Here is a 24,849-nt window from a genome sequence, read left to right as displayed (position 1 = left end):
CCTTACACTTGGGTAGTCCGCTGTCCTCGGTCGGCCCGAATATCAAAGTATTAGGCTGACGTCGGTCAAGGCGCTTAAGACTGACATCAGGGTACAAATGCGCATGACCGACGTCATATCCTCAGTCTTTTCTTGCCCCAGATGTCAGAAGACCCTAAAAAGAAAGGTCAAAACCAAAAGACAGCAAAAACCAACCAACCACCCTTGCACTAATTATATGTACAATATATACAATATACACAATATTTACAACCCAACCCACAACCGCCTCTAACTACAGAGGGAAGGAGGGAGTTGGACTGCAGCAATGTGGATCTTGAACATCTACATTTATGGTAGGTACAAAACTGTACTTTGTTCTTCATCTCACATTGCTGCAGTCCTTACACTTGGGTAGAATCCCAAAGCAGAGGTAAGGGAGGATGGCAAAACTATAAAGCAGCAGGAGCTGCCAAAATGCCCTGTAAAATTGCAGTGGCAAAACCAGCCCTAGATTTAGAGTAAAGTGGAAGGTGATAATGCTTAGAGAAAGTATGCACTGAACTCCAAGTAGCTGCCTCCAAAATATCTTTAGTTGCCACCCCCCTTAAAAAAGCTGTAGAAGTGGCAGTAGCCCTAGTGGAATGAGGCCTAATACCAGCTGGAATCTCCTTACCATGATGGGAATAACAGAAAGCAATGCAAAACCCAATCCACTTAGAAATAGTTTGTTTTGACACAGGCTTGCCCTGAGAACTCAAAGCAAATGAAACAAATAACTGCTGAGACTGCCTGAACCCTTTAGTTCTGCTCAAATAATATCGCAACTGCCTGTGTACATCTAAAGTGTGCAAAATCTTTTCCCCTTTATTTTGGGGATTTGCATAGAAAGTAGGCAAATGAATAGTTTGGTTTAAAGCCACACTAGAAACCACTTTAGGCATAAAGGAAGGATTAGTACGCAAAGATACTCTATCCTTATGGAAAATTAAGAAAGGCTCAACCGCCATAAGGGCCTGTAATTCAGAAACCCTTCTTGCAGAGGTAATGGCCAACAAAAAAGCAGTCTTCCATGATAAATATTTCAACTCGGCAGTAGCTGCAGGCTCAAAAGGTTGTAGAGTGAGTTTCTCCAACACAAAATTGAGATCCCAAGCAGGAGTAGGAGCTCTCGTGGGGTCTTGTATTCTTTGCCCCTCTAAGGAATTGCTTGAACAAAGGATGAGAAAACAATGGTGGGTCACAATCATAGTGAGCAGAAATTGCTGCAGCATGAATAGAAGAGAAGGACAAACCTTTGTCCAGTAACTCAGTAAGATATTGAAGAGCCACACTTAAATTAGGCTCAGAAACATCAAATTCCTTTGCAGTACTCCAAAATAAAAATCTCTTCCATTTATCTGCGTACACTTTCCTTGTACTAGGCCTTCTGGCCTCCAAAATAACATTCAAAACTTGCTGTGGAAGCTGAGACCCTCCAGGGTTCAAAACAGAATATGCCAGGCTGTTAGGTGAAGAGAGTGAAGTTTGACATTGAGTAAATGACTGTTCTCCTGAGACAGCAGGTGTGGAATCGAAGGCAAAGGCCATGGAGGCTCCCGTACCAGACTTTTCAGTAATGGGTACCAGTGCTGTCGAGGCCAATCTGGAGCTGTTAGAATCATCTTTGGCTTGTCCTGTCTGACCTTTAGGAGTACCTTTGGGAGGAGAGGCAGAGGTGGAAAGGCATACACATGAAGATTGCTCCAATTGAAAGAAAGAGCATCCACTTTCCAGGCTGTGGGATGAAACCTTTTTGTGCAAAACTTTGGCAGCTGGTAGTTTAGTGGAGAAGCGAACAGATCTATGTCTGGAGTTCCCCATGACACTGTCAATTTCTGAAATACATGAGGATCCAATTTCCACTGTGGGGATCCATAATTGTCTGCTCAACACATCTGCTAAGGAGTTCTGTGCTCGGCAGAAACCTTGCCTGAAGATTTAGCTGTAAACTGAGAGCAGTCTCCCACAAAATCATTGCTTGCCTGCATAGAGGATAAGAATCGTTCCCCTTGCTTGTTGATGTACCACATGACAGTTGTGTTGTCTGTTAGAATCAACACCTGCCCTGGAAGAAGTAAATCCTTGAAAGCTATTAATGCAAATTGGACTGCTAACATCTCCTTCAAGTTGATATGTAGATGTTGTAGTCTGGCAGGCCACGTGTCTTGTATCCACTTTCCATTTAGATGAGCTCCCCAAGCTTTGTCTGAGGCATCTGTCATTAGAATCTGACTCGCCTCTGGCCGGGTCACAGAGAGTCCCTTGTTTAGGTGACATTCCTGAGCCCACCACAAAAATTCCTTTTGAATGCAAGGTATTATCTGAATGACAGTGTCCATATCCTGGCAGTGCTGTGTCCATACATTTTGAGATACCATTGTAGCTTCCTCATATGCAGTTTGGCATTGGGAAGCACCAGAATACAAGATGCCATGAACCCCAAGGCTTGAAGGACTGTCCTTGCAGTCAGCCTGGACTGATGAGACAATTGATGGAAGTAAAGGGAAAGATTCTTTTGTTTGTCCGGGGTCAAAAAGGCCATCTGGGATGCTGTATTCAGTCTCACACCCAGAAAGCACATGTCCTGAGAGGGTACTAGACTGGACTTTATTTCGTTCACAGAATACCCCAGGCATCTTAGCACTGCTATCACATATTGCAAATGATGAAGAAGATCGTCCCTTCCTTGAGCCAGAATCAGGCAATCGTCCAAATAAGGATAGATCTGTATTCCTTTTAGCCTGAAGAAAGGAATCACTGGAGCCAGAACTTTCGTGAACACTCTGGGCGCAGTAGATAAGCCAAAGGGCAATGCAGAGAACTGATAATGAGAAGTCCCAGCCCGAAAACGCAGATACTTCCTGCAACTTAGCCCGATAGGAACATGAAGGTAAGCCTCCTTGAGATCCAGGGTTACCATCCAGTGATCTTTGCCCAGCAGAGGTAAAAGCTGTTGTAACGTCAACATTTTGAACTTGGGAATGTCCAGATAAGTGTTGAGGATAGATAAATCCAAAATTGGTCTCCACGTGTTCCCCTTCTTTGGTACTAGGAACAGGCGAGAATAAAATCCTAGGCCCACTTCTGGCAGAGGGACCGGCTGTATGGCCCCTATTTGAAGCAGCAGAGAAATTTGTTTGTGAGCCTCTATTCTTTGCTGAGGAGGAACGTCTGGGCATGCCTTTGAAAGGAGGCAAGGTATGGAAATAAAACTTGTAACCTTGGTGTATGATATCCAATACCCATCTGTCTTGGGTAATTAAACTCCAATTTTCCTTGAAGAGTGCCAACCTTCCTCCCAAAGGTGCTGCCAGACGAGAAGGCTCTGGCAGCTGAAAAGGTAGGTCATTGGGCCTGTTTACGAAAGGACTGGCCCCTGCCCTCACCGAAGACTGTGCAGGCGAACTCCTGTTCTAGGCCTGAAAGAGCCCTGAGCTCTGCCCCTACGTCTAGATCTACCCCTAGACTGTGAATCATAAGAAGATACGTCCACCCTTAGCAGGCCAATTCCTACTAAACTTGGAGGCTGAACTTGCAAAAAATCTTTAACAGTCTGCATAGACTTAGCCTTGTCTTCCATTTTCTTTAAAACTGCTTCCACAGGTGAACCAAACAACACATCAGACTGTAAAGGAGCATCTAAAATCCTTGCCTTAACATGGTCAGATAAATTCTGATCCCTCAGCCAGGCGTGCCTGCGAAGAACTGACCCAGAGGCAGCCACCCTAGACGAGGCCTGTACAGCATCAAAACCACATTGTAAAGAATGCTTACCCACCTGTTCAGAAACATGTACCAAATCTTGTAATTCTTTACACTCAATACCTTCCGCCAGAGCATCTACCTTAGACTTCAATTGAGAAAGTAGATAGTTTTGATATTTCAACATGTGAAACTGGCAATTCAAAGCCCTCATAGCTAAGGTGGAAGAAGTATAGACTTTCTTTCCCCATCTATCCAAAGCCCTGGCCTCTTTATCTGGAGGAACCGGATTTTTACAACAGAGGCCTTGACACCCTTAGGTCCCTGACTAACAGTTTCTGGGTCGCCCTAGGACTCTTATAAAGATATTTATGAGCTTCAGGCACCCTGTAATACCTATCCGGTTTAACAGGAGCAGGAGGCAAGAATCCGGATTAAGTGAAGCCTCTGCAAACACATCTTCCACAACATCCAGAACAGGAGGTATAGCCAAAGGCCTATGCTGGGGTAAAAGCAAAAATTCCTAAGCCTTTTCCTGGAATCAGAGAAGTCCTGACCTTCCCACTTAAAATGTTCCCTCATGGAATGAAGAGTCTCTGAAAAGAAAAATCCTCTGGAGGAGAAGCAGAAGGAGTAGAATCATCCACATCAGAATCAGAATAAGGAGAATACTCCTGTAAGTCTTCAGCCGAAGACTCTGAAACATCCGAAGCCTGCTCAAAACTCCCCAACTCTGGTTCCACTCTAGGCCTCTTATCAGGAGGGGGCAAAGAACCTCTAATCAAAGTAATTAAATCTTCTGCCATTTTAAGCATGTGCTTCTTGGGCACAGATCCTGAAGAACTAGGCGTGACACCAACAGAAGCTAAACCTGGCCTGCCTCTGGGAGAAGCCTTGGAAACAGAAGGAGAGGGCCTAACCACCCTAGGAAGGAGGGAGTACAGTAACCTGAGAAGCCCCTTCAGCCTGACCTGCCTCCTGAGAGGCCACATCCTGCAATAACAAAGTCTCCCCCTGGGACTCCAGAGAAACCTCCGGCGGAACCACTGGTTCCACTGACACCTCTAAAGAACCGGCGTCCGGAACGGACAACTCTTCTTGCCTGGGTTTAGCTGCTTTGTCTTTGCGCTTCTTCGGAGCATCCGACGGCATATTATAAATGCACCGTTTCCCGAAGACCAACCTGGCACAATCTAACCTTCGCTTAATAGTGCGCTTATTGAACCTAGCACAAAAGCGACACCCAACAACGTCGTGCTCAGTCCCCAAACAAGGAATACACAAAGTATGATAATCTCTATGCGGTATCTGTTTCCCACAAGAAATACAGTTATTCACTTTTTCTGACATCCGGTAAACCACTGAGGCAAGAAAAAACTAAAATGTTCTAACGGGTACTTAGCCAACTTTGACTCGGTCTGAAACTCCGAATTCGAAAAATTTCAGAGCGCCGACGGCACTTGCAACGCTGCTTCTGCATCGGACCATGCGGCAAAAAGACTGAGGATATGGCGTCGGTCATGCGCATTTGTACCCTGCCGTCCTGATGTCAGTCTTAAGCGCCTTGACCGACGTCAGCCTAATACTTTGATATTCGGGCCGACCGAGGACAGCGGACTACCCAAGTGTAAGGACTGCAGCAATGTGAGATGAAGAACATCTGCTTCGGGCACCGCGCGGCAAGAAAGACTGAAGATGGCGTCGGCCGATGCCTTTATACTCCAGCCGTTCTGACGTCGGAGAGGAGGCGACATCGGCCGACACCGGACCCAGACTTTGGAATCCGGCCGACCAAGGGCTGCCTGAGGCAGGACAACCCATATGTTATGACTGCAGTTGCATTCTTGAAGGACATCGTGCAGCCGACACCATCAGTTTTTTTTTTTGCCCCAGATGTCAGGTGCCTCCACGATAGGAAGCAATTATATGGTATAGTACACCCCCCATCAAAAATCAAATACACATGATACAATATATACCAAACAAGAAGGAAAGGTAGAGCCAAGAGAAGTCAGGGGGCTGGAGGGAGGGTAACCAGGACTGCAACAGTGAATACACTTGAACATCTACAGTTATAGTAAGTGTACACAACTGTACTATGTTCTTTGTGTATCACTGCTGCAATCATCACATTTGGGTCGATTCCCAAAGCTAAGGGAAGGAGGAGGTAGTTAAAGAGCATTAGGGCCAGCAATTAAGCCCTGTAAGACTGCTGTGGCAAATCCAGCTCTGGATTTAGAAAAGATAGGCAGGTGGTAATGCTTGGTGAAGGTATGTACAGAGCTCCAGGTAGCAGCTTCCAGGATGCCTCTGGTAGGGACTCCTCAGAAATGCCGTAGAGGTATGCAGCCCTGGTGGAATGTGATCTTATCCCCTTGTAGAGTAGGTTTTCCATGGTGCTTGTAGCAGAAATGAATGCAATGGGCTATCCATTTGGAAATGGTTTGCTTTGAAATGGCCTTCCACTCTGCCCCTGCAGCAAAGCTAACTAGCAGCTGGTCATAATTTCTGAGAGGCTTAGTCCTATCTAAATAGAATCTAAGCTGTCTGTGAACGTCCAGAGTGTGCAGTATCCATTCCCCTTTATTTTGAGGATTAGGGAAAAAAGTAGGCAAATGAATGGACTGGTTTAGGGTCACACTAGACACTGCATGGCTCCAGGAACAGTATCTTTTCCATTTTTCTGAATAGGATTTTCTAGTACTAGGCCTTCTTGCCTCATGACATCCAGCACCTGCTTACTGAAGGTTGCTAGAGGACAGCTCATGGAATAAGCCAGGCTGCAAGTTTCAGGGTTTGCAGCTGAGGGTGCAGAATCTGGCCCGCCTGGTGGGACAGCAGGGAAGGGGTCTGAGGTAGGTGCCATGGTTGTAGCAGTGTCAGATTGCGCAAGAGGGGGTACCAGTGCTGGCGTGGCCAGTCTGGTGCAATCAGTATTGTCCTTGGCTTGTCCCGTTTGATCTTTAGTAGAACTTTCGAGAGGAGAGGCAGAGGGGGAAAGGCATAAACCAAGAGGCTTTCCCAGGTAAAGGACAAGGCATCCACTTTCCAAGCTTGACTGTGGGGAGTTCTGGTGCAGAATTTGTTCAACTGGTAGTTAAGTTCTAAGGGGAGGCAAACAGGTCTACCTTTGGAGTCCACCACTTGTTCCTCAAGAGGTTGAATATTTTGGGTTCTAGTTTCCACTTGTGTGGGTTTATGAGATTTTTCTGCTTAAGTCGTCTGCCAGTGAATTTAGTTTCCCTGGCAGAAATTGAGCATGTAGGTGCACTTGGTAGCTCAAGGCTGTGTTCCACAGTGTCATGACTAGTCTGCAGAGAGGGGAGGAGAGGGTTCCCCCCTGCTTGTTTATGTACCACATAACTGTGACGTTGTCTGTCTTTACCAACAGTTGCCCGGGAAGAATAAGGTCTTTGAAGGCTGTCAGAGCATTCTGTACAGCTAACATTTCTTTTTGATTGCTATGCAGGTGCATCTGTTTCGGGTTCCATTTGTCCTGAATGCACTGCCCTGCCATGTGAGCCCCCCATGCATAGTCTGATGCGTCTGTTAGGGTTTGGCCAGCAGGGGGTAGAGTGAAAGGGAGTCCCTTGTGTTGTGGTAGCAGGCCTCTGCCCACCAAAAGAACTATGTCCTTAGGCAAGGAATGATAGGAATCAAGGTTTCCAGGTCCTGAGAATGTCAACACCATAGATTTTTTTTAGATACCATTGGAGTTTCCTCATATGCAGTCTTGCATATGGAATTAGCAGAATGCAAGAGGCCATGAACCCCAGAGCTTGCAGTATTTTCCTTGCAGATAGCTGGGTTTTTGTGGCCAGTAGTTTGAAGTAGGTTGCCAAACTTGTTTCTCCAGAGTGAGGAATGCCATTTGGGAAGTTGTGTTCAAGTTTGCTCCCAGGAATACAATCTGTTGGCAGGGTACTAGGTGTGATTTCTTTTCATTGATGGTGTACCCCAGTGAGGTTCGAAGTTTCTTTACAAATAACCAGGTGTTATAACAGCAAGTCCTGGCTTTCTGCCCGAATCAGACAATCGTCCAAGTATGGCTAAATCTGAATATTTCTCTGCCTGCAAAATGCAATGGCTGGAGCTAGACACTTTGTGAACACCCTGGGCACAGTAGATAAGGGAAGAGCAGAGAACTGAAAGTGCATGGAGCCTGCCCTGAAACGTAGGTATTCTCTGCAGGATTTTCTTATTGGGATGTGCAGGTAAGCTTCAAGTCTAGGGTTGCCAGTCAGGCATCCTTGGCTAGCATAGGAAGAAGATGTTGAGTTAGCATTTCGAATTTTGGAACCACCAGAAACGTGTTGAGAATAGAGAGGTCCACGACAGTACGCCAGGACTTTTCATTTCTGGGTACCAGGAAAAGTCTTTAATAAAAACCTTGTCTCCTTTGTTCTGCTGGGACAGGCTGAACAGCCCTGATATTGAGGAGAGAGAGAGAACTTGCTGTTGGGCCTCTGTGCATTGATTTGGGGGGAGGTCTGGCCAACCACTTGGGGTTGGTAATGTGTGGAAGTGGAATCTGTATCCTCGGGGAAACTATGTTCAAAACTCATTTGTCCTGGGTAATGAGCTCCCAATTTTTTGCATGCAGGGTGAGCTTTCCTCCTAAGGGAGCAAGTAGTTGAGCAGGGCTTGGAAGGGTTACGGTTAAGTCACTGTGTCATTTTTCCGAAGAGGGGCGGCTTACTACTCCCTGCTTTGGAAGTGGGAGCCCCCCACTGCTTAGATCTGCGCATAGCCTGAGACTGACATCTTGGTGGTCTGCTGCTCCTGGGTTTGGACTGAAGACCTGGAAGGGACTGGAAAAGACCAGTTCTTTGAAGGCCAATGCCTACTGAATCTGGGAGGCTGTACTTGTAAGAAATCTTTAACAGTTTGCATAGATTTAGCTTTTTCCTCCATCCTATTGAGGACTTCTGCTTTGTTGCCAAAAAGGCGGTCTTAGGTTAAGGGTGCATCCATTAATTTAGCTTTAACCTGATCTGGCAAGTTTTGTTCCTTAAGCCAAGCATGCCTTCTAAGTACAGACCCAGTGACAGCAGCCCTGCAAGATGCTTCTGAAGCATCCTTAAGCCAAGCATGCCTTCTAAGTACAGACCCAGTGACAGCAGCCCTGCAAAGCCACATTGCAAAGTATCTTTGGCAAATTGTTCACCAGAATGCATTAAATCTTGCAAGTCTTTGTGTGCAGCACAGTCAGGAAACATCAATTTCTGTTTAAGCAGTCTCATAATATGCTGCTGATACTTTAACATATGAAACTGGCAACTTAAAGCCCTAATGGTCAAAGTAGCAGAAGAGTATACTTTCTTACCCCATCTAAGGTTCTAGAAACCCTATCAGAAGGGGTAGGATTTTTGGCTGTAGTAGCCTCAATGCCTTTTGGTCCTTGGGGAAATGGTCGCTGGATCCGCAGTAGGATTCTTGAAGAGGAACGTGTGAGAGTCAGGTACTCTGTAGTACCTGTCAGGTTTCCTGGGAGCTGGAGGCAAAGTATCTGGGGTAAGGCTAGATTCCAAGAAAACATCATTACAATAAGCAGAACAGGAGGGATAGCTAGAGGCCTGTGTTGAGGCAGGAGTAAGAATTCCCTAAGGTCTCTTTTTGAACTCAGAATAGTCCTGGCTTTCCCAGCGGAAATGCTCCCTAACGGTATTCAAGGTTTCACCAAAAGAAAAATCGTCTGGAGGGGAAGCCGAGGGAATGGAATCCTCTGCATCAGAATCCTCATAAGTAGGTAAGGGCAAATCCTGGTAAATCAGAAGGAGCAGAGATATCAGATTCTTGATCAGAATAAGAAAGAAAATCAGTTCTAGGTCTCAGAGAGGGAAGGCTGGCTTCCCCTAATTAAGGTAATAAGGTCTTCAGCCATTCTAAGCATTTGTTTTTGAGGGCTATGGGCCTGAGTATGCGGTTTGGTCATCGGTTTTCTAGGCGTAGTGAGAGTTTTAGGCCTGAGGAATTCGGTACTTCTAGTTGGAAACGATGCCATCGGTTTAATATGAAAGTCTGTAGGCCTGAATACACCCTCAGAAGCCGGTGCCTGCACAGCGGATCTGGACCCATCCAAGGTAGAGACATCTGCAGGTTCCATAGTCTCATGACATACTGAACTCCGAATGGGCCTCAGTAGAGGCTTGCAAATCTGTAGCAGCGGGTATCAGGGGCTGCGAAAGCACCAGAGTACCGGCAGACTGGCGACTAGCTTAACAGAAGCGTCGGCGGCAGTTTTGGACCTATGCGGTCTGTCTCTGTCTTTATCCTTACTTTTTTTCGGAAGATCTGTAGTCGGATGGCTTAACAAAGCCATTTTGGAGTACAGAGATCAAGAATGAAAGTATTTAGCTACAAAAATAGCCCGACGATGAATAATTTGAACATTGAACAAGGCACAAAACAGACAGCGAGGAACACCGTGGTCTGGGCCTAAACAGGTGACGCAGTAAGAATGAAAATCTCTAAGGTATTTGCTTTCCACAGGTAAGACCATTATTAATTTTTTCTGACATCGGTTAGAGCAAGAAAAAAGGATCCCCAACGGGGTACTTATCTTTTTTGAAGACTTCGGGTCCGAAACTCGAAAACGAAAATTTCAGGAGTCGGCTGACCGGCACTTGCAAACTGCTTCTGCTTTGGGCACCGCACAGCAAGAAAGACTAGTGTAATGGTGTCAGCTGCATGTTTTATACCCCTGACGACCTGACGTCATGGAAGAAGTGACAACATCAGATGCAGAAATCCAAAGACTCTGGTATTCAGGCTGGCTGAGGGCTACCTGCAGGCAGATATAACCCAAATATGATGACTGTAACAGTGAAACACGAAGAACATCAAACCCTATGAAACTGTAATACTAGGTGATGTAAATAGTGACTGGAAAACACTAATTGTAAACTCTGCTTTACAGACCGGGGATGTCCAAAGCATCAAATCTCTCTGGATTTACCCAGCTCATCTCAAACCCAATTCACTTGGAACATTACAACTCCAGCACTACCCTTGACTGGATACGGACTACTGACCCACACCTCTATCACAACCACAGTACACTTCCTGCTACCTTAAGCAACCACCTACCCATCTATACCCAGAGACACTCTCCACAACTATACAGACCTCATCTTTATAAAGACTGCCATAAACTCTCTAGCTTCAACTCTACATTATTTAATGAAAGACTCATCAATAAACTGGTCCTGCCTGCATAGTCATCCCCTTAATGATGCTGTGCTAAAATTCAACTCCATCATCTTAAGACATCCTCAACACACTAGCACCCCTTCAGAATAAAATCAAATTATGCCCCCTGGCTTAAAAGAGACACCCATTACCCTTATGCAGAAATTTTCTGCTTGGAAAACTTGGCTAAAATCCAAATCCTCTACTCACCATCAAATGTTTGAAGAACTTCGAAATTGTAGAAAATCATCTACAATGACAAGAAAAAAAATTTACAATAAGACCTAAAGTAGCCATCACTCATCCCAAAAACTTCTGGAGAACTACCAACTCTATCCTTCAGCCCAGAAGCCCTCAAACTCCTAATCCTTACCCTAACAATTCAGCACAGTACACTGCCTCCCCTCAACCATTATTTCACTGATCCTATCCATAAAATGACCAACAGTGACCAGAACTATCTACTATGCCCTCCACAAACACCTTCTAACCATACCCTCTTCTCTCTCAAACCTATCCCCATCACTTACATAAAATCTCTCCTCCAAAAACAAACAGTGTTCTCTTTCTGCTGATAATCTACCTCCTCAAACTTGCAGCTGACTCTAGCCTGTCCAGTTTCGATACTTACCCACAGATCAGTTTGTGAATCCACTGTTCCTGATATCTGGAAATCCTTCTATGCAATACCCCTACACAAAGGAGGTAACTCTACTGATCCGTTTAACTTTAGACCTATAGCTAGTCTCCCGCTCTAAAAATCCTCATAAATGTATACACACAGCTTCTCAAATTTCTCATCCAAGAAAACTGACACCTACCCGACATGGGTTTCCATCCAAACCATAGTACTACTACTACCCTTTTATCTTTCACTCATACAATAGCTGAAGCCCATGATAACAAACTTGTCTCGTGTCTATTCTTAGAGCTGTCGAAAGTCTTCAGTTATCTCATTCTAAACTCAATCAAGTTAGTCAACCTTAATCTCTCAGCTTCCACTCTTGAATGGTTCTCCAGCTCTCTCAAACAGATTGCAATCTGTCAAATGGCATTCCTCCTACATCCCCCTCTTACCCATCCATACGGCTCCATCCTGGGACCCCCCCTTCTATTAAACATGGTCAGTAAAGCCCTCAATACCTCTTTCTACCACTCCTCTCTCATTGTCTGCTGATGATTCTGCACTCCCTTCCTCTTCTGAAAGTATCTCTCAAAGTTGCACACTTACCAAAGACTCTTTATCTGTAGAAAGATGGTTAATCAAAAATCAGCTTACATTAAATCCTAAAAAGACTAAACTTTTACTCTTTCTCTCAAAATCACTTTCGCATGTCAAACCCACCTTTACCATTTCATCCTTAAACAAAACCATAATTAATGTAGAACCTCACACAAAGCTACTGGATAATAGATTAGAAACTGACCTGCATGTCCAACAATCCATTAAAAAAAAAAAAAAAAAAAAACTGGGTCTCCTCTACAGGAGCAAAAAATTCCTGACTTAAGACTCTCCTTGGCTCAAGCTTATCTACTTCCAAGCCCTCTCTATGCTGTTCCAATCCTTACAAACCTACAAACTTCCTTAATTACTAGCTGGAACAAGCATACAATAAAAATTGCAAAATTTGCTGAAAACCTACCACATACCGCTCACCACCGCATGGCGCTAAGGAACCTACAGTGGCTTGAATTCCCCCTCCAACTTCAACTTTCACAACTACGCATAACTCATTTCTTACTCAACAAATCCTCAGCCTGCCTGTCCCTATCCAGTCTTGTGTCTTACTATACCTCTTCAAGCTAACTACTCGTAAACTGTTCTACAAACATACAGCATCTCATAATTGGAACAAACTCCCACTCAACATAAGAAGCATTACACACTCCAATAGTTTAGAAAAATAAATTCTCTAGCTAAATTGCAGATATGTCCTTGTCAAGACCCCACATAAACTTGTACGCTTCCTTCTACCACTGATTTCTTGCTCTACTACCTGCAAACACTTTCAGGATGTTAAGGTTCAAGCAGCTTAACCCCCAATTCCTTATGTAACATGAACAGGTATTAAGTTACTTCTCATTTGTTGGTCTGCTGAATATGACAATTTCTTTACAATTTGTCCTGGATTTCTCAAATTTGTAAAACGTTAATCATTTTTTGCCTGTCTCTCTCATTTTTACTCTGCTTATTCTTACATAATTGTACAAGCACTTTGGAGCTTTTCTCCTCTGAAAATGGTCTTGAGCTCAGTTGGACCAGCCCGGTTAAGAAATGTCAAAATTCTTGCAGCACAAGTTTATTCCCACTTCCGATTAGTAAGAACAAAGACAAACTTACCCACCCATTTTATTTGGCACAAAGTTCAGTCTTCTCTTGCTTTCATCCCTCGGACATCCCCCTTCTGCCGGATCTGAGGAACAAAATTATGAGCAGAATTAAAACCAGTACAAAAAAAGCCTCCTGCCCACACAATTGTACAATTACAAAGACTCTGGTCCATCAGCAAACAGAGAAGAGAACGTTAAAACACTCAATCTAGTCCACGTTTGCAAATGAATCTGTCAGACGGTATATGACTTAAGTTTTCAAATGAATGTTGAGTACACAAACAATATCACCAGCCATGGTTTTACAATGGAGAAGCCGTTGGCGTAATGTCACAAAGGACAAAGCAATATTCAGAGCCACTGTGGATTAAGGCATTAGAGAGCCGTTATATTTTCAAGTCAAAATGTACAGGTCTCCATCAACTAACCATGAAAAATGTTCCAAACAGAGACCACGCAAGATGAAGGATACAGGGCCAGCTATGGCTGGCAGCTAAAGCACTGGGAAAATTGCCTACTCCTTACCGCTCTTGCTAAAGAGAGAAGTGAGCGAGTATGAAAGTTATAAATTCATAACCAAGGTACAGCTTCTAGGAAATTTGTTGCCTGTTGCTCACTTTATGCTATTCAGGATCATTGGAAGAGAATAGCCTCAGCTATCCTAGCAAACAATAGACAAAGAACCACTCTTAGGAAGGTAGGAGTTCACTTTAAGAAGCAAATCGACATGCAGTGTAGAAAATGATCAATTCAACTTCCATCACATCTTTGGGATGTAGCGGAAAACCCAGGGAGGACACAGACTCTGCAAATAAGGAAAAGATGCACTGACAGCTAGGTGATTATACAACTTTCAGGCACCAGATTACAGATGGGGAGGGTAAAGAGAGACATGAAAGCTCTGCATTTGGGTTACAAGGGAATTAGGATATTTGTTTAAATCAACTGCAGTGATTATTAGCACAGCTGTAACTATTTTAATGCCTACAGACTACAGTACTTGGGAGTTTTGTGCAGTATTCTCAAATGATGATTTAAGAGAGAATTTACTGCAATTAATCACATACTTTTTAGTTAGGATGCAAATAAATCAAACCACTTAACCACTCCTGTGCCATCCTTCTCAAAATGAACCCCAGTTGTGCATACATGTACTTAGCATGTCAAAATGCTGGTTGAGGTCTTACTTTGAAGATATCTACAGCAGACACTAAATTCTAGTTACTATAGTTACTGAACTATTAGCACCTATTTTCAAAAGTACTTAAAAAGCACACAATATGTTTTATTGTCCATTAAACGAGGACCATGACTTCGAATGAGACCACTAATAACATTAAGATGTGTGCCAACTGAACAATTTTCATTTATGACCCCCCCCCCCCAAAGGCTCAACAGTTATATCTGTTTCAAGTCCTGTTTTCAAAAAAGTTTTTTTTTTTTTTTTTTTTTCAGCTCAGGCTGCACTATTGTTCCTAAGGAGGAATTTATCACACAGGAATCTTGAGCTCCTGTAGTGTGAAAGGGTTGAGATCACAGTGAATATGGAATCTCGTGGTAGATGCCCAATCACAATTAACTTTTCACAAAAAAGAGATTTAAAATAAAAATGTACAACAAAACAAAAAAAAAAAAAAAAAAAACCTAACTCATTAACCCCAACTACCATCTCACCTCTGTGCTTACATCCGCGCGTGTTATGAGATGATAGGAATTTCTGTTACCCCCCCCCCCCCGAATGCCTTCCAGTGGCATGAGTAACTTTAATGTAGATTTATAGCTGTTTTCATGGTAATACAAGTTGAAATCGTAACCTTGTTATTCTTCTACTATAGTTACGATCGTATTACATACTAGTTACATTAAACTTTTAAAAGAAATTGCCATTGTAAGCCTTTCATACAGCAAGTGGTGTCAGCCAATCGGATTCTTGGAATCCAAGCCACCACTTGCATAACACTTCTACCCCGACCTAATTTTCTTTTGTTTTCCCCAAATAGAGGGTCCAGCAGCAGGTATTTCCTTTCTTTATGCTGATATTTGCAGATTTTACCTGCTGCTGAATCCCTCTATTTATTCTGGGCATCAGTTTCACAGATCACTACTGGAGATATCTCGCTGGTTCTATGGCTTTTAATTCAGGTTAAGACTCATTCCTTTTAAAATGTTTTACTGGCTGAGACGGACCACAGCTCTATATTATAGGGGGCCTTTCGATATTGCTATTATGCCTTTGATTGCGTTTGAAGCTATAATTATGTACTTAAGGTGCAATGTTTTTTTCCGTAACATGGAATGTTAAGCCCTCCGCTTCCTGTTTTTGTAACTTGCGGCAAGTGCACGGTGTCATTTCCAACTTGGTGTTTCCAGTTCTGCAGCTCTAGCGCTTACTGGCTCTGAGGTGCCATCAGGAAGGGTGCTTCGTCCCCCAATACTGGGACACTGACTCGCTGTCTGTACAGCTGGTTCCGGTTTGAGTGATTCCATTGACAGTCCCTCCTCCTGTTATCATGTGTGCTACTCTTGACTCAGACAGATACTCTACCCCGGAGTCTCACTTACTATTCACATAGGACTTGCAAGAGAGTTTGAATTGCTACCGTATTCTGCTGACCTGGCTCTGCTTCACTGTGCACCAGAATCTATGTTTGAATTGAATGATGTTCTCGTGAAAAACGACAGTTATCTTGCATGTTCAAGGTATATTTGTGTGTTTATTGTCAGAATACTTCCATATTTATTTGACGTGCAAGTCGGCTAGTGTGGTGCACAAAGTTATGTTTAGTGTACAAAAAGTCAAATGGTCACAGTCTGTCATGGATGATTACTGAAAATGGTGCAACCTGCTATAGCGGTGCTGCACCTTATGAAAGTATACCATTTTTTGGGGCGCTTCCGTGTGCATTACCGAACAGAAAGTTATGGCGTCTTTGCTGTTAGTGTGCTAATTACTGCCACACATCTAAAGATAATTGAGTGGAAAATACTTCTCTTCTGCAGTCATCTCCCGTCTCTGTGAAGTGTGCTCGCTCTGTTTAAACGTCTTGGGCTGTAGGTGCCCCCCCCCCCCCAAAAAAAACTTGAATAAGTACTATTGCTGAAGTGCAATTCCAGTGAAATTACAAAGGTTTCTCTGCAAGCACGGCTTTTCTTCAAATTAAACGCAATGTATGTCTTAACTTTCAACATAAAAACTTAATGTTAACGCCTTTATATACTGAGGTTTGTTTAAAGCATGCACACTTGCAGAGGCCTGTCTAGCTAGCCCAGTTTTCCTAACCTCAAGACCCCATTTCAAACTCTAGTTGATGACACTGCTGGGTTCTGTACCTCTCCCTGAGTAGCAAGGCAAAATTTTAAATTTTTATCTATAGCTTTTACATCCAACTGTGCTTTTTTCACCAGTTTCATCTGTGACCAGTCAATATTAGACTATTTTTGTATGTGTAAAAAGAAAACACAGGAACTGCTACCAACCAACTTGAACAAAAAAATACAGTTCCAAAGGAACGCTCGAGTGTAGCAGTATAAAGTAGCTAAAATTTAGCTGCAAGTAAACTGTAGATGAACACTAAGTGCCTTAAAAGTAAATTTGAGCGCGCTTTCGTCTAAACAAGACTTCATCAGAAACATTTAAATGACAAAACCAGTAGTGCTTTTATATCTTACAACAGATTGAATTGCCAATGAAAACACTTCCCTCTCATTATTTTTATTTAAAGAAACATTTCTACTGTTCACAGTTCATCCATTTAAAAGTACCCTTTTAAACATCTATACTTTACTATTTAAAATACTACCCGATATATTTAATATAAACTTTACTAAGCCACTAAAAACTTTTACAAAAAAACTGTGCATTAATATAAACATTGTATGAAAAAATATTAAAAAGCATAATATAAAAATATTTTACAACTTGAAAGAATGGTATTTTAAAACAGGCATAATTGCTACATGTTTCGTTTATACCTGGAAAATGGGTGGAGTTCAGTCTTATTTGCCACTAACTCTTCCCTTTCCAACCTATTTTTCCAATCACCTCCCCTGTGGTCATTACCTAGGTTCACCAAAATAACAAAGTGGAAGGTTTTACAGGAGTTATTATTCCTGAAATGTTTATAAAGAGCATTGTTTTCGTTCTCACGTCTAATAGCGTAAAGATGTTCATAGATCCATCTGCGCAGAGCTCTCTGTTTTCCCAACGTAAAACTGCTGACAGCTCTGACAGACAGAAAGATGGACTAGCTGTTTAGAACCACACAAGCCTCTCTTCAAATATACTTTCCTCTTAGGTGTCCCTATCTCCACCCAATCGACATTTAAAATATATGAACAGTAAGCATAAGAACCACATCTCCTAGTTCGTCTGTATATATCATGTCTTTATGGCATGTTCTAGTAAATATTTAAGACTGTTACTAGTTTTGAACACAAGTTTTTTTTTTTCCCCACAACATCCATTAAACTTTCTTCACCCTTAAACATCACCCAGTTTCTCCTATTTGTTGGATGTCCTTCACCTGGGAACTATAAGTCAGTACCATAGATTGTGTGTAATTTTGTTTATTACTGTCCCCAATTTGTTCAACTTCATTTTTTGAACTCTCAGTAGGTTTCCCCAACAGGGGGTACATATTTCTTACCTCATTCATTTAAAACTCCTTCACTAATAGAGTGTAACAGAGAAGTTGGGTAACCTCTTTCCATAAAAAGATGAAGTAAGCTATCTCGTTCTTACAAGTCTCTTCAGAAGAGCACATTCTTGCTATCCTGACCATTTGGCCCTTTACAATATTTTTCTTCTTGGTATGTCCTGGGTGACAACTGTTATATTCCAGGTAATCATTCAAGAATGTAGGTTTCCTATATATTCGACATAAAACATGCCCTAATAGGGTCAACAGAAATAGTTACATCCAAATAATTTATAGATTTATTATCATAGGTACCAGTAAATTTGAAATAATCAGCAACGGTATTGATACAAGTCAAAAAATCATTTACTGCTTCTTCCTCCCTCCATAAAATAAAAATGTCATCTAAAAAAATGGAGGTAGGTCCACCATTTACCTACAAATTTACTTTGGAATATATAAAGTTTCTCCCAGGAGTACAGTACGAGGTTCGCAAAAAGGGGTGCACAGCTGACACACATGGCAACCCCTTTAGTCTGTTTGTAATATTCCCCCTCGAATATAAAAAAAAAATATTCTTTAAAATAATTTCAATAAGGACCATTACAAAATTAAGTAAAGTGTTACTCAAGTTGCAAACTTCCAATAAAGTTTCATGGAATAGATTCAAACCCACACTGTGGGGGATAGAAGTAAATAAGTCAACTACATCAATAGTAGAAAAAACATTTGCTTCATGGTAATATTCTTCCCTAATTTTACCTAGGAAGTCCCATGAGTCTTGTAATATATAATCTATGTTCTTTAGGTTCCCCTGGTATATCTCCATTGGGTAAGTCATGCTGTTCTCTGAACTTATAATCAATCTGTATGGGGGGGGGGGGATAATATTTTTTGGGGTTTTGGAATACCAAACATGATGGCTATTCTAGGATGTTCATTGCAGAAGAATTGAAAAATGTCTTCATTAATTGCACCCTGGAATAGTGAGTCTTGCAGAACTAACAGAACCTTCTTTTGAGCTACATTTATCTCATTAATAGAATAAATCTCATACTTATCTTGTAACATGCTGTAAATTCTACTGATGTAATCCATCCTATCCACAATAGCCATCCACCCCTTTATCTGGGTTCATGGTGTTCCCACGAAGTTCCTTTAGGAGTTGATTCTCCTCATAAGTGAGGTTATAATGTTTATGTGATACATTTCATAAATCTCCTGTGTACACACCTTTTCAAAGGTAGAAATTATAGGGTGTAAAGGGAGATTAAAACAACTGTTTCGCTTAAAATTCACAGGTTTGGGTACTACAGCAGTATCCTTAAACAAAAAGCTCAGGTTTAACTTCCTAGTGTATAGCTTAAAATCCGTGATGTTGGAAATATCCCCCTTACAACTAGGAAAAAACTTGATACCTTTTTTCAGTAAAGAGAAATGGTCTTGATTGATTTCTAATCTAGCGTATAATTATATATATTAAACCCTTTATAACTCGGTAGTAACCCATCAAGAGAGTTGATTATCTCTTCTCTGGAATCTCAAGCTCAACTAATAATGACTGCCATTTCTCCACTTCTGGTAAGGTGCTCTTCACCCCCCCTCGTTTCCCCCTTGTTCTAAAAAATGTTTCCCTTTAGGTACATTTTGTTTATTTTGTAGCCTCTCAGATCTCCCGAGTGTTGGGTATTCCTGGTCGTAGTTTTCAACAACCTCACTTACATGTGTATTAGAGGCATGAAATACTTCACCATTATTCACTTCACTACCTTTGAAATAGGATTTAGGAAATGGGTATGCATTCCTGTCTTTATATTCACATGCATCCCTATATAACTTCCTACGTTTCCTTAACATTGTCATTAACTTGCTGTTCAATCCTAGTAAACATATTGTCATACTTGTAACCAATTTCTTCAAACTGCACATCATTTAAAACTTTTTCATTTAAATTTTCCACTTCATCAACCAATGTTTCTACTTTTTTATTACTAATTCTAATTATGAACTCCATGAGTTCTATACCGTGTCTGTCAAACATTTGTATTAGTTCAGTACATTCAGGGTCATCTTCAAGCAACCCATTTGGAAAACGAAAGACCCTTAACCCCTTAGGTACTCTTTTATTCTTTATGCTTTCCTTCAAAAACCTATTGTCACATTGAAGGTTACGTACCTTCCCCAATTTCTTTTCCAAGTCCCTCAACACACTGTTAATATTGCCCTCATCGATTTGTGTTCCTGGTGCTGTAGGGCTAGATGGAAAAAAGTCCATTCACTCAGTGACGACCTCCTTAGGTTGCAAGTAGTGTCTTTCTGCCCCTGACCACAAGGAATGGAATCCTGTGGTGTTGTCGACTGGAGAAGCTTTGAGTAAGCTTCTTGTGTGCCCCCCAAGTCTCGTACTGAAGTACCATCTTCCCTGGAGCAACCACCGTCCAACGCTAATGTCTGCATAGTCTCCGCCCTCCTTGCTGAGACGCCCAGCCCCTGTAAACGCTCAACAGCTGTTTGCAGCTCTGAAACCTTGTTTGCCAGAGTTGCAATAACACTAGTAAGTTGTGCTAGTGTAACACTTCCATTAACGTTTTCTATAGGTGTCCTCACTTCACTCTCTTCCAAAGAGAAGGGAGACAAACCATTTCCCCCATTTCCAACCGAATCTGCCATACCTGATGATCTTCAAAGGCACTACCGACTGTAGTACCACTCGAGTCAGTTCCACAAACACAAACCACTTGTAAAAAGAAAACACAGGAACTGCTACCAACCATCTTGAACAAAAGAATACAGTTCCAAAGGAACGCTCGAGTGTAGCAGTATAAAGTAGCTAAAATTAGCTGTAAGTAAACTGTAGATGAACACTAAGTGCCTTAAAAGTAAATTTATTTGAGTGTGCTTTCATCTAAAGTAACAAGACTTCAACACCTTTATATACTGAGGTTTGTTTAAAGCATGCACACTTGCAGAGGCCTGTCTAGCTAGCCCAGTTTTCCTAACTCCAAGACCCTATTTCAGACTCTAGTTGATGACACACTGCTGGGTTCTGTACCTCTCTCTGAGTAGCAAGGCAAAATTTAAAATTTTTATCTATGGCTTTTACATCCAACTGTGCTTTTTTCCCCAGTTTCATCTGTGACCAGTCAATATTAGACAATTTTTGTATGGCAATAGCTATCCACTTCCAAACTCAACTGCACTACCCCAGAATTAGTAACACAAGAAACAATTACCTTGTGCTAGTTTAGTTCCCCCCTTGAACTGTACTGCATTTACTTAACTGCAGTTCATCTATTCTTGGTACTCTCTCCATATCACTTACCTACAGTTTGAGTCAGTTGATGGATTGTTTTTGACTTGTTTGAATTGCCCATCTTCCAGAATCTGGTTGAGAGACCTGTCAATCACTCCCACAGGACTCCTCCTGCAATTAGTCCCTACCCTCGTCCCCCACTAGGAATGCATAGGACAGAAGTTATATAAAGGCCTGTATTCTCTGTTATCAGATTGTTTTCCAGCCCACAACCCCTCCTAAGCTAACAGGTCTCTGCCCGCTTTGCTCGCCACCCTGCCCCCAATTCCCACCCACCCCCTGTGGTCCTACCTTTATTAGAACAAACTCCTCCCATCATTTTTACCACCAACCACAACACTACTCCCAACTCTAAAGCCACCATCTTCCACTACTACCCCCTCCTCTTCTGCCAACATGAATAAGCATACCATATACTCTTTGCATACCCTCTCTGCATATCTTACATCTTACCAAAACTCCATTATACCCCCACTCAACCACTTCCACTGTACAACTATTCACTCCATCACTATGACTCACCCTCACTCTGCTCCTCTCCCACCAACTCAAGAACCATCCCTATGCATCCCCCACATATTTTATCAACTAAAATACTAAAACTAAATGCATCTCTACAAGTTAAAAAAATAACCCTCCCACCACATCTGTTACCGACTGCACTCAATCATAAAGTTTCCCTAAAATGCAAACTCTTTCACAAACTGATAAAACTAATAACCTCATACTTATCAAAACTTGCCCTCAGTGGAGACATCCACCACAACCCTGGCCCCTCCATCTCCAACCCCACTTCTAATAATCAGACTAACAACCACATCTCCCAAATCCCGGCCAGTAGAAAACAAATGACCTCCTCCTGCTAAGCCTAAATAGCAGAAGTATAGCCAACAAAGTCCGCAAACTCCATGCCATCATAGACTTACACGCCCCAGATATAATCATGTTGACAGAAACCTGGCTAAAACCTCACATTACCAGTGAGCAAATCCTCCCTAATGGTTACAACATACTAAGACCAGACCGACTAAACAAGAAAGGAGGTGGTATAGCTATAATATTTAAAAAGCATCTAAACATCCAGATTCTAAACTCATCAGCTCCCAAATTGCCAATGAAGAAATAATATATACCAACCTGAAAATAAACCAAGATAAAACCATCAACATAAGATACTACTTCCCACCTGGCAAAAATATCCCTCCACTAGAAAACCTCTTAAACTGGACTACCCATCATCTCCCTCAAGAGACCATAATTTTAGGCGATTTCAATATTGATTGGCAATCCTGTTGCGGCAAACATCCAACCCAGCATCTACCTTCATGGCTTCACCCAACTAGTCCAGTCACCAACCAGAATAAATAAAAACTCCAACAAGCACACTACCCTGGATTGGATACTAGTCAGCAAGATTCCCCAGTCCTATATAGCAGTCTGCCTATCAGATAGCCTCAGTGATCATTCCCCAACATTCCAACTCAAAAAAACACCTATACCAAGTTAAATCTGTCATCTACCGTCATTACCTCAGCCTAGATGACGCAGTCCAATTTTTCAATACTACCTTCCTAAGCATCCTAAATAACTATGCCCCCCATAAGACTTACCAGAACGAAAGCCCAACCCTCCCCATGGCTACAGAAAACCACTAGGTCAGAAATGAAAAACCGAGATAAAGCCTGGGAACACTGGCGCAAAACCAAAACCCGCTCAGCTAGACAGAAATTGCTAGAACTATGCAATAGAGTCAAAAAGCTAGTAAAGGAGAACAAATTCCAATACTACCAGTCTGCCCTCAACTCCTCCCCAAACAATTCTGGACCTCCATAAACTCCATCCTCCACCCAGGTAAAATCAATACCTCTACACCTAACATTCCGCACTCCTCAGAAAATATTGCTACCTTATTCAACACACACTTCACACAAACCGTACTAACAATAGCTAGACAACACTACACCCCACACCTTCACCAAGTAATCTTCCCCACACACTTCTCATTTTCTCCCATGCCCACCTCCAACATAAGAAAACTCTTAACTAAACTTAAACCCACAAAATTAGCAGTAGACAACCTCCCAAGTGAATTCCTACAAACTGCAGCTGACGCCCTAGCCTACCCAGTATCCATCTCAACTGATCTCTGTCAGAATGCTACATCCCTACACTATGGAAAATATCACACATCATTCCCCTTCACAAAGGCAACCGCTCCACAGAACTAACCAATTACCGCCCCATAGCTATTCTATCTCCACTCTCCAAAATACTAGAGAGATGCATTCACTCTCAAATCTCAGACTACCTCCTAACAACCTCCTTTCTAATACTAAACATGGTTTCCGACCAAAGCATGGCACCACCACTGCCTTACTCTCTTTTACTAACACTATCCTTCACCATAAAAACAATGGCCATCTCTCCTCTGCTACTTTCCTAGACCTATCTAAAACATGGTCCCACACAAACAACTCCTCTCTGCATATAACCTATCCTTTTCTCAATCAATCAGTCACCAACTGGTTTCAAAGTTTCCTGTCTGACCACCAGCAATCTGTTGTATGGCAAAAAATGACATATCTCCCCAACTACCTGTATATTGGTGTTCCCCAAGGATCCATCCTTGGAACCCTACTCTTCTCTATTTTCACCAATAATCTAGCATCTGCCACTAAACATGGCACACTCATACAATATGCAGATGACTCAATCATCATCTGCTCAGCCCAGTCCATACCCGAACTGCAAAAGGTCACACAGGATGCCTTTTTCTCAGTCAATCAGTCACCAACTGGTTTCAAAGTTACCTGTCTGACCACCAGCAATCTGTTGTATGGCAAAAAATGACATATCTCCCCAACTACCTGTCTCTATTGGTGTTCCCCAAGGATCCATCCTTGGACCCCTACTCTTCTCTATTTTCACCAATAATCTAGCATCTGCCACTAAACATGGCACACTCATACAATATGCAGATGACTCAATCATCATCTGCTCAGCCCAGTCCATACCCGAACTGCAAAAGGTCACACAGGATGCCTTTTCCTCTGTTAAAACTTGGCTATCCAATGCCCAGTTAATACTCAACCCAAACAAAACTAAACTCATCTTCGAACCCACCAAACATACTCAAGACAACTCTCATTTTAACATCACAGCAAAAGAGTACACCAATATCCACCCAACAGATCACACCAAATCGCTAGGAGTTGAAATAGACGACAATCTCAAATTTGACATTCACATATCCATGACCATAAACAAAGTCCACCAAAAACTAGGAGCCTTATACAGAAATAAGCAACTCCTCACCAAAGCAGCTAGGATTTCAGTTGCAAATTCGCATCTCATCTCCACCCTACTTTATGCCTCTCCAATATATACCTACCTAAAGCAATATGATATAAATAAACTCGAGACCTGCTACAACAAAATCACCAAATTCGCCACCGGGGCATCCTACCACAGTCACCACTGTCTCTCACTTACTGAACTAGGCTGGCTAGAACTCCCTCACCGCCTTCAGTGGTATCAACTCGCACTCGCCCACAAACTGGTTAACCATCCTTTAAAGGTCCCATCCCTCCAGCATCTACTCCAACCCTATCTCACCACCAGACCACTTCGATCCAGCAACAAAAGTCAATGCAC

At 42.4% G+C, this 24,849-nt stretch overlaps 1 protein-coding gene across 2 annotated transcripts in view; it reads right to left on the bottom strand.

The window, feature by feature from the left end:
- Positions 1 to 24,849, bottom strand: part of LOC122812966 (phosphatidylinositol transfer protein beta isoform-like) — a 131,109-nt gene that overhangs the window by 26,706 nt on the left and 79,554 nt on the right. The window contains exon 6 of one of the 2 annotated variants that reach the window (XM_044085056.1): positions 13,256 to 13,328. In XM_044085056.1, the coding sequence (XP_043940991.1) occupies positions 13,281 to 13,328 (48 nt within the window). In that variant the 3' untranslated portion in view covers positions 13,256 to 13,280. The remainder of the gene's footprint in view (positions 1 to 13,255; positions 13,329 to 24,849) is intronic. The other variant, XM_044085057.1, reaches the window with a different exon arrangement.

Source organism: Protopterus annectens, chromosome 10.part0, assembly GCF_019279795.1.
Source record: "Protopterus annectens isolate FY-2018-M chromosome 10.part0, PAN1.0, whole genome shotgun sequence".
NCBI lineage: Eukaryota > Metazoa > Chordata > Ceratodontiformes > Protopteridae > Protopterus > Protopterus annectens.
Note: the sequence above shows the minus strand (reverse complement) of the source record. Positions and strands in the feature narration are given on the sequence as shown.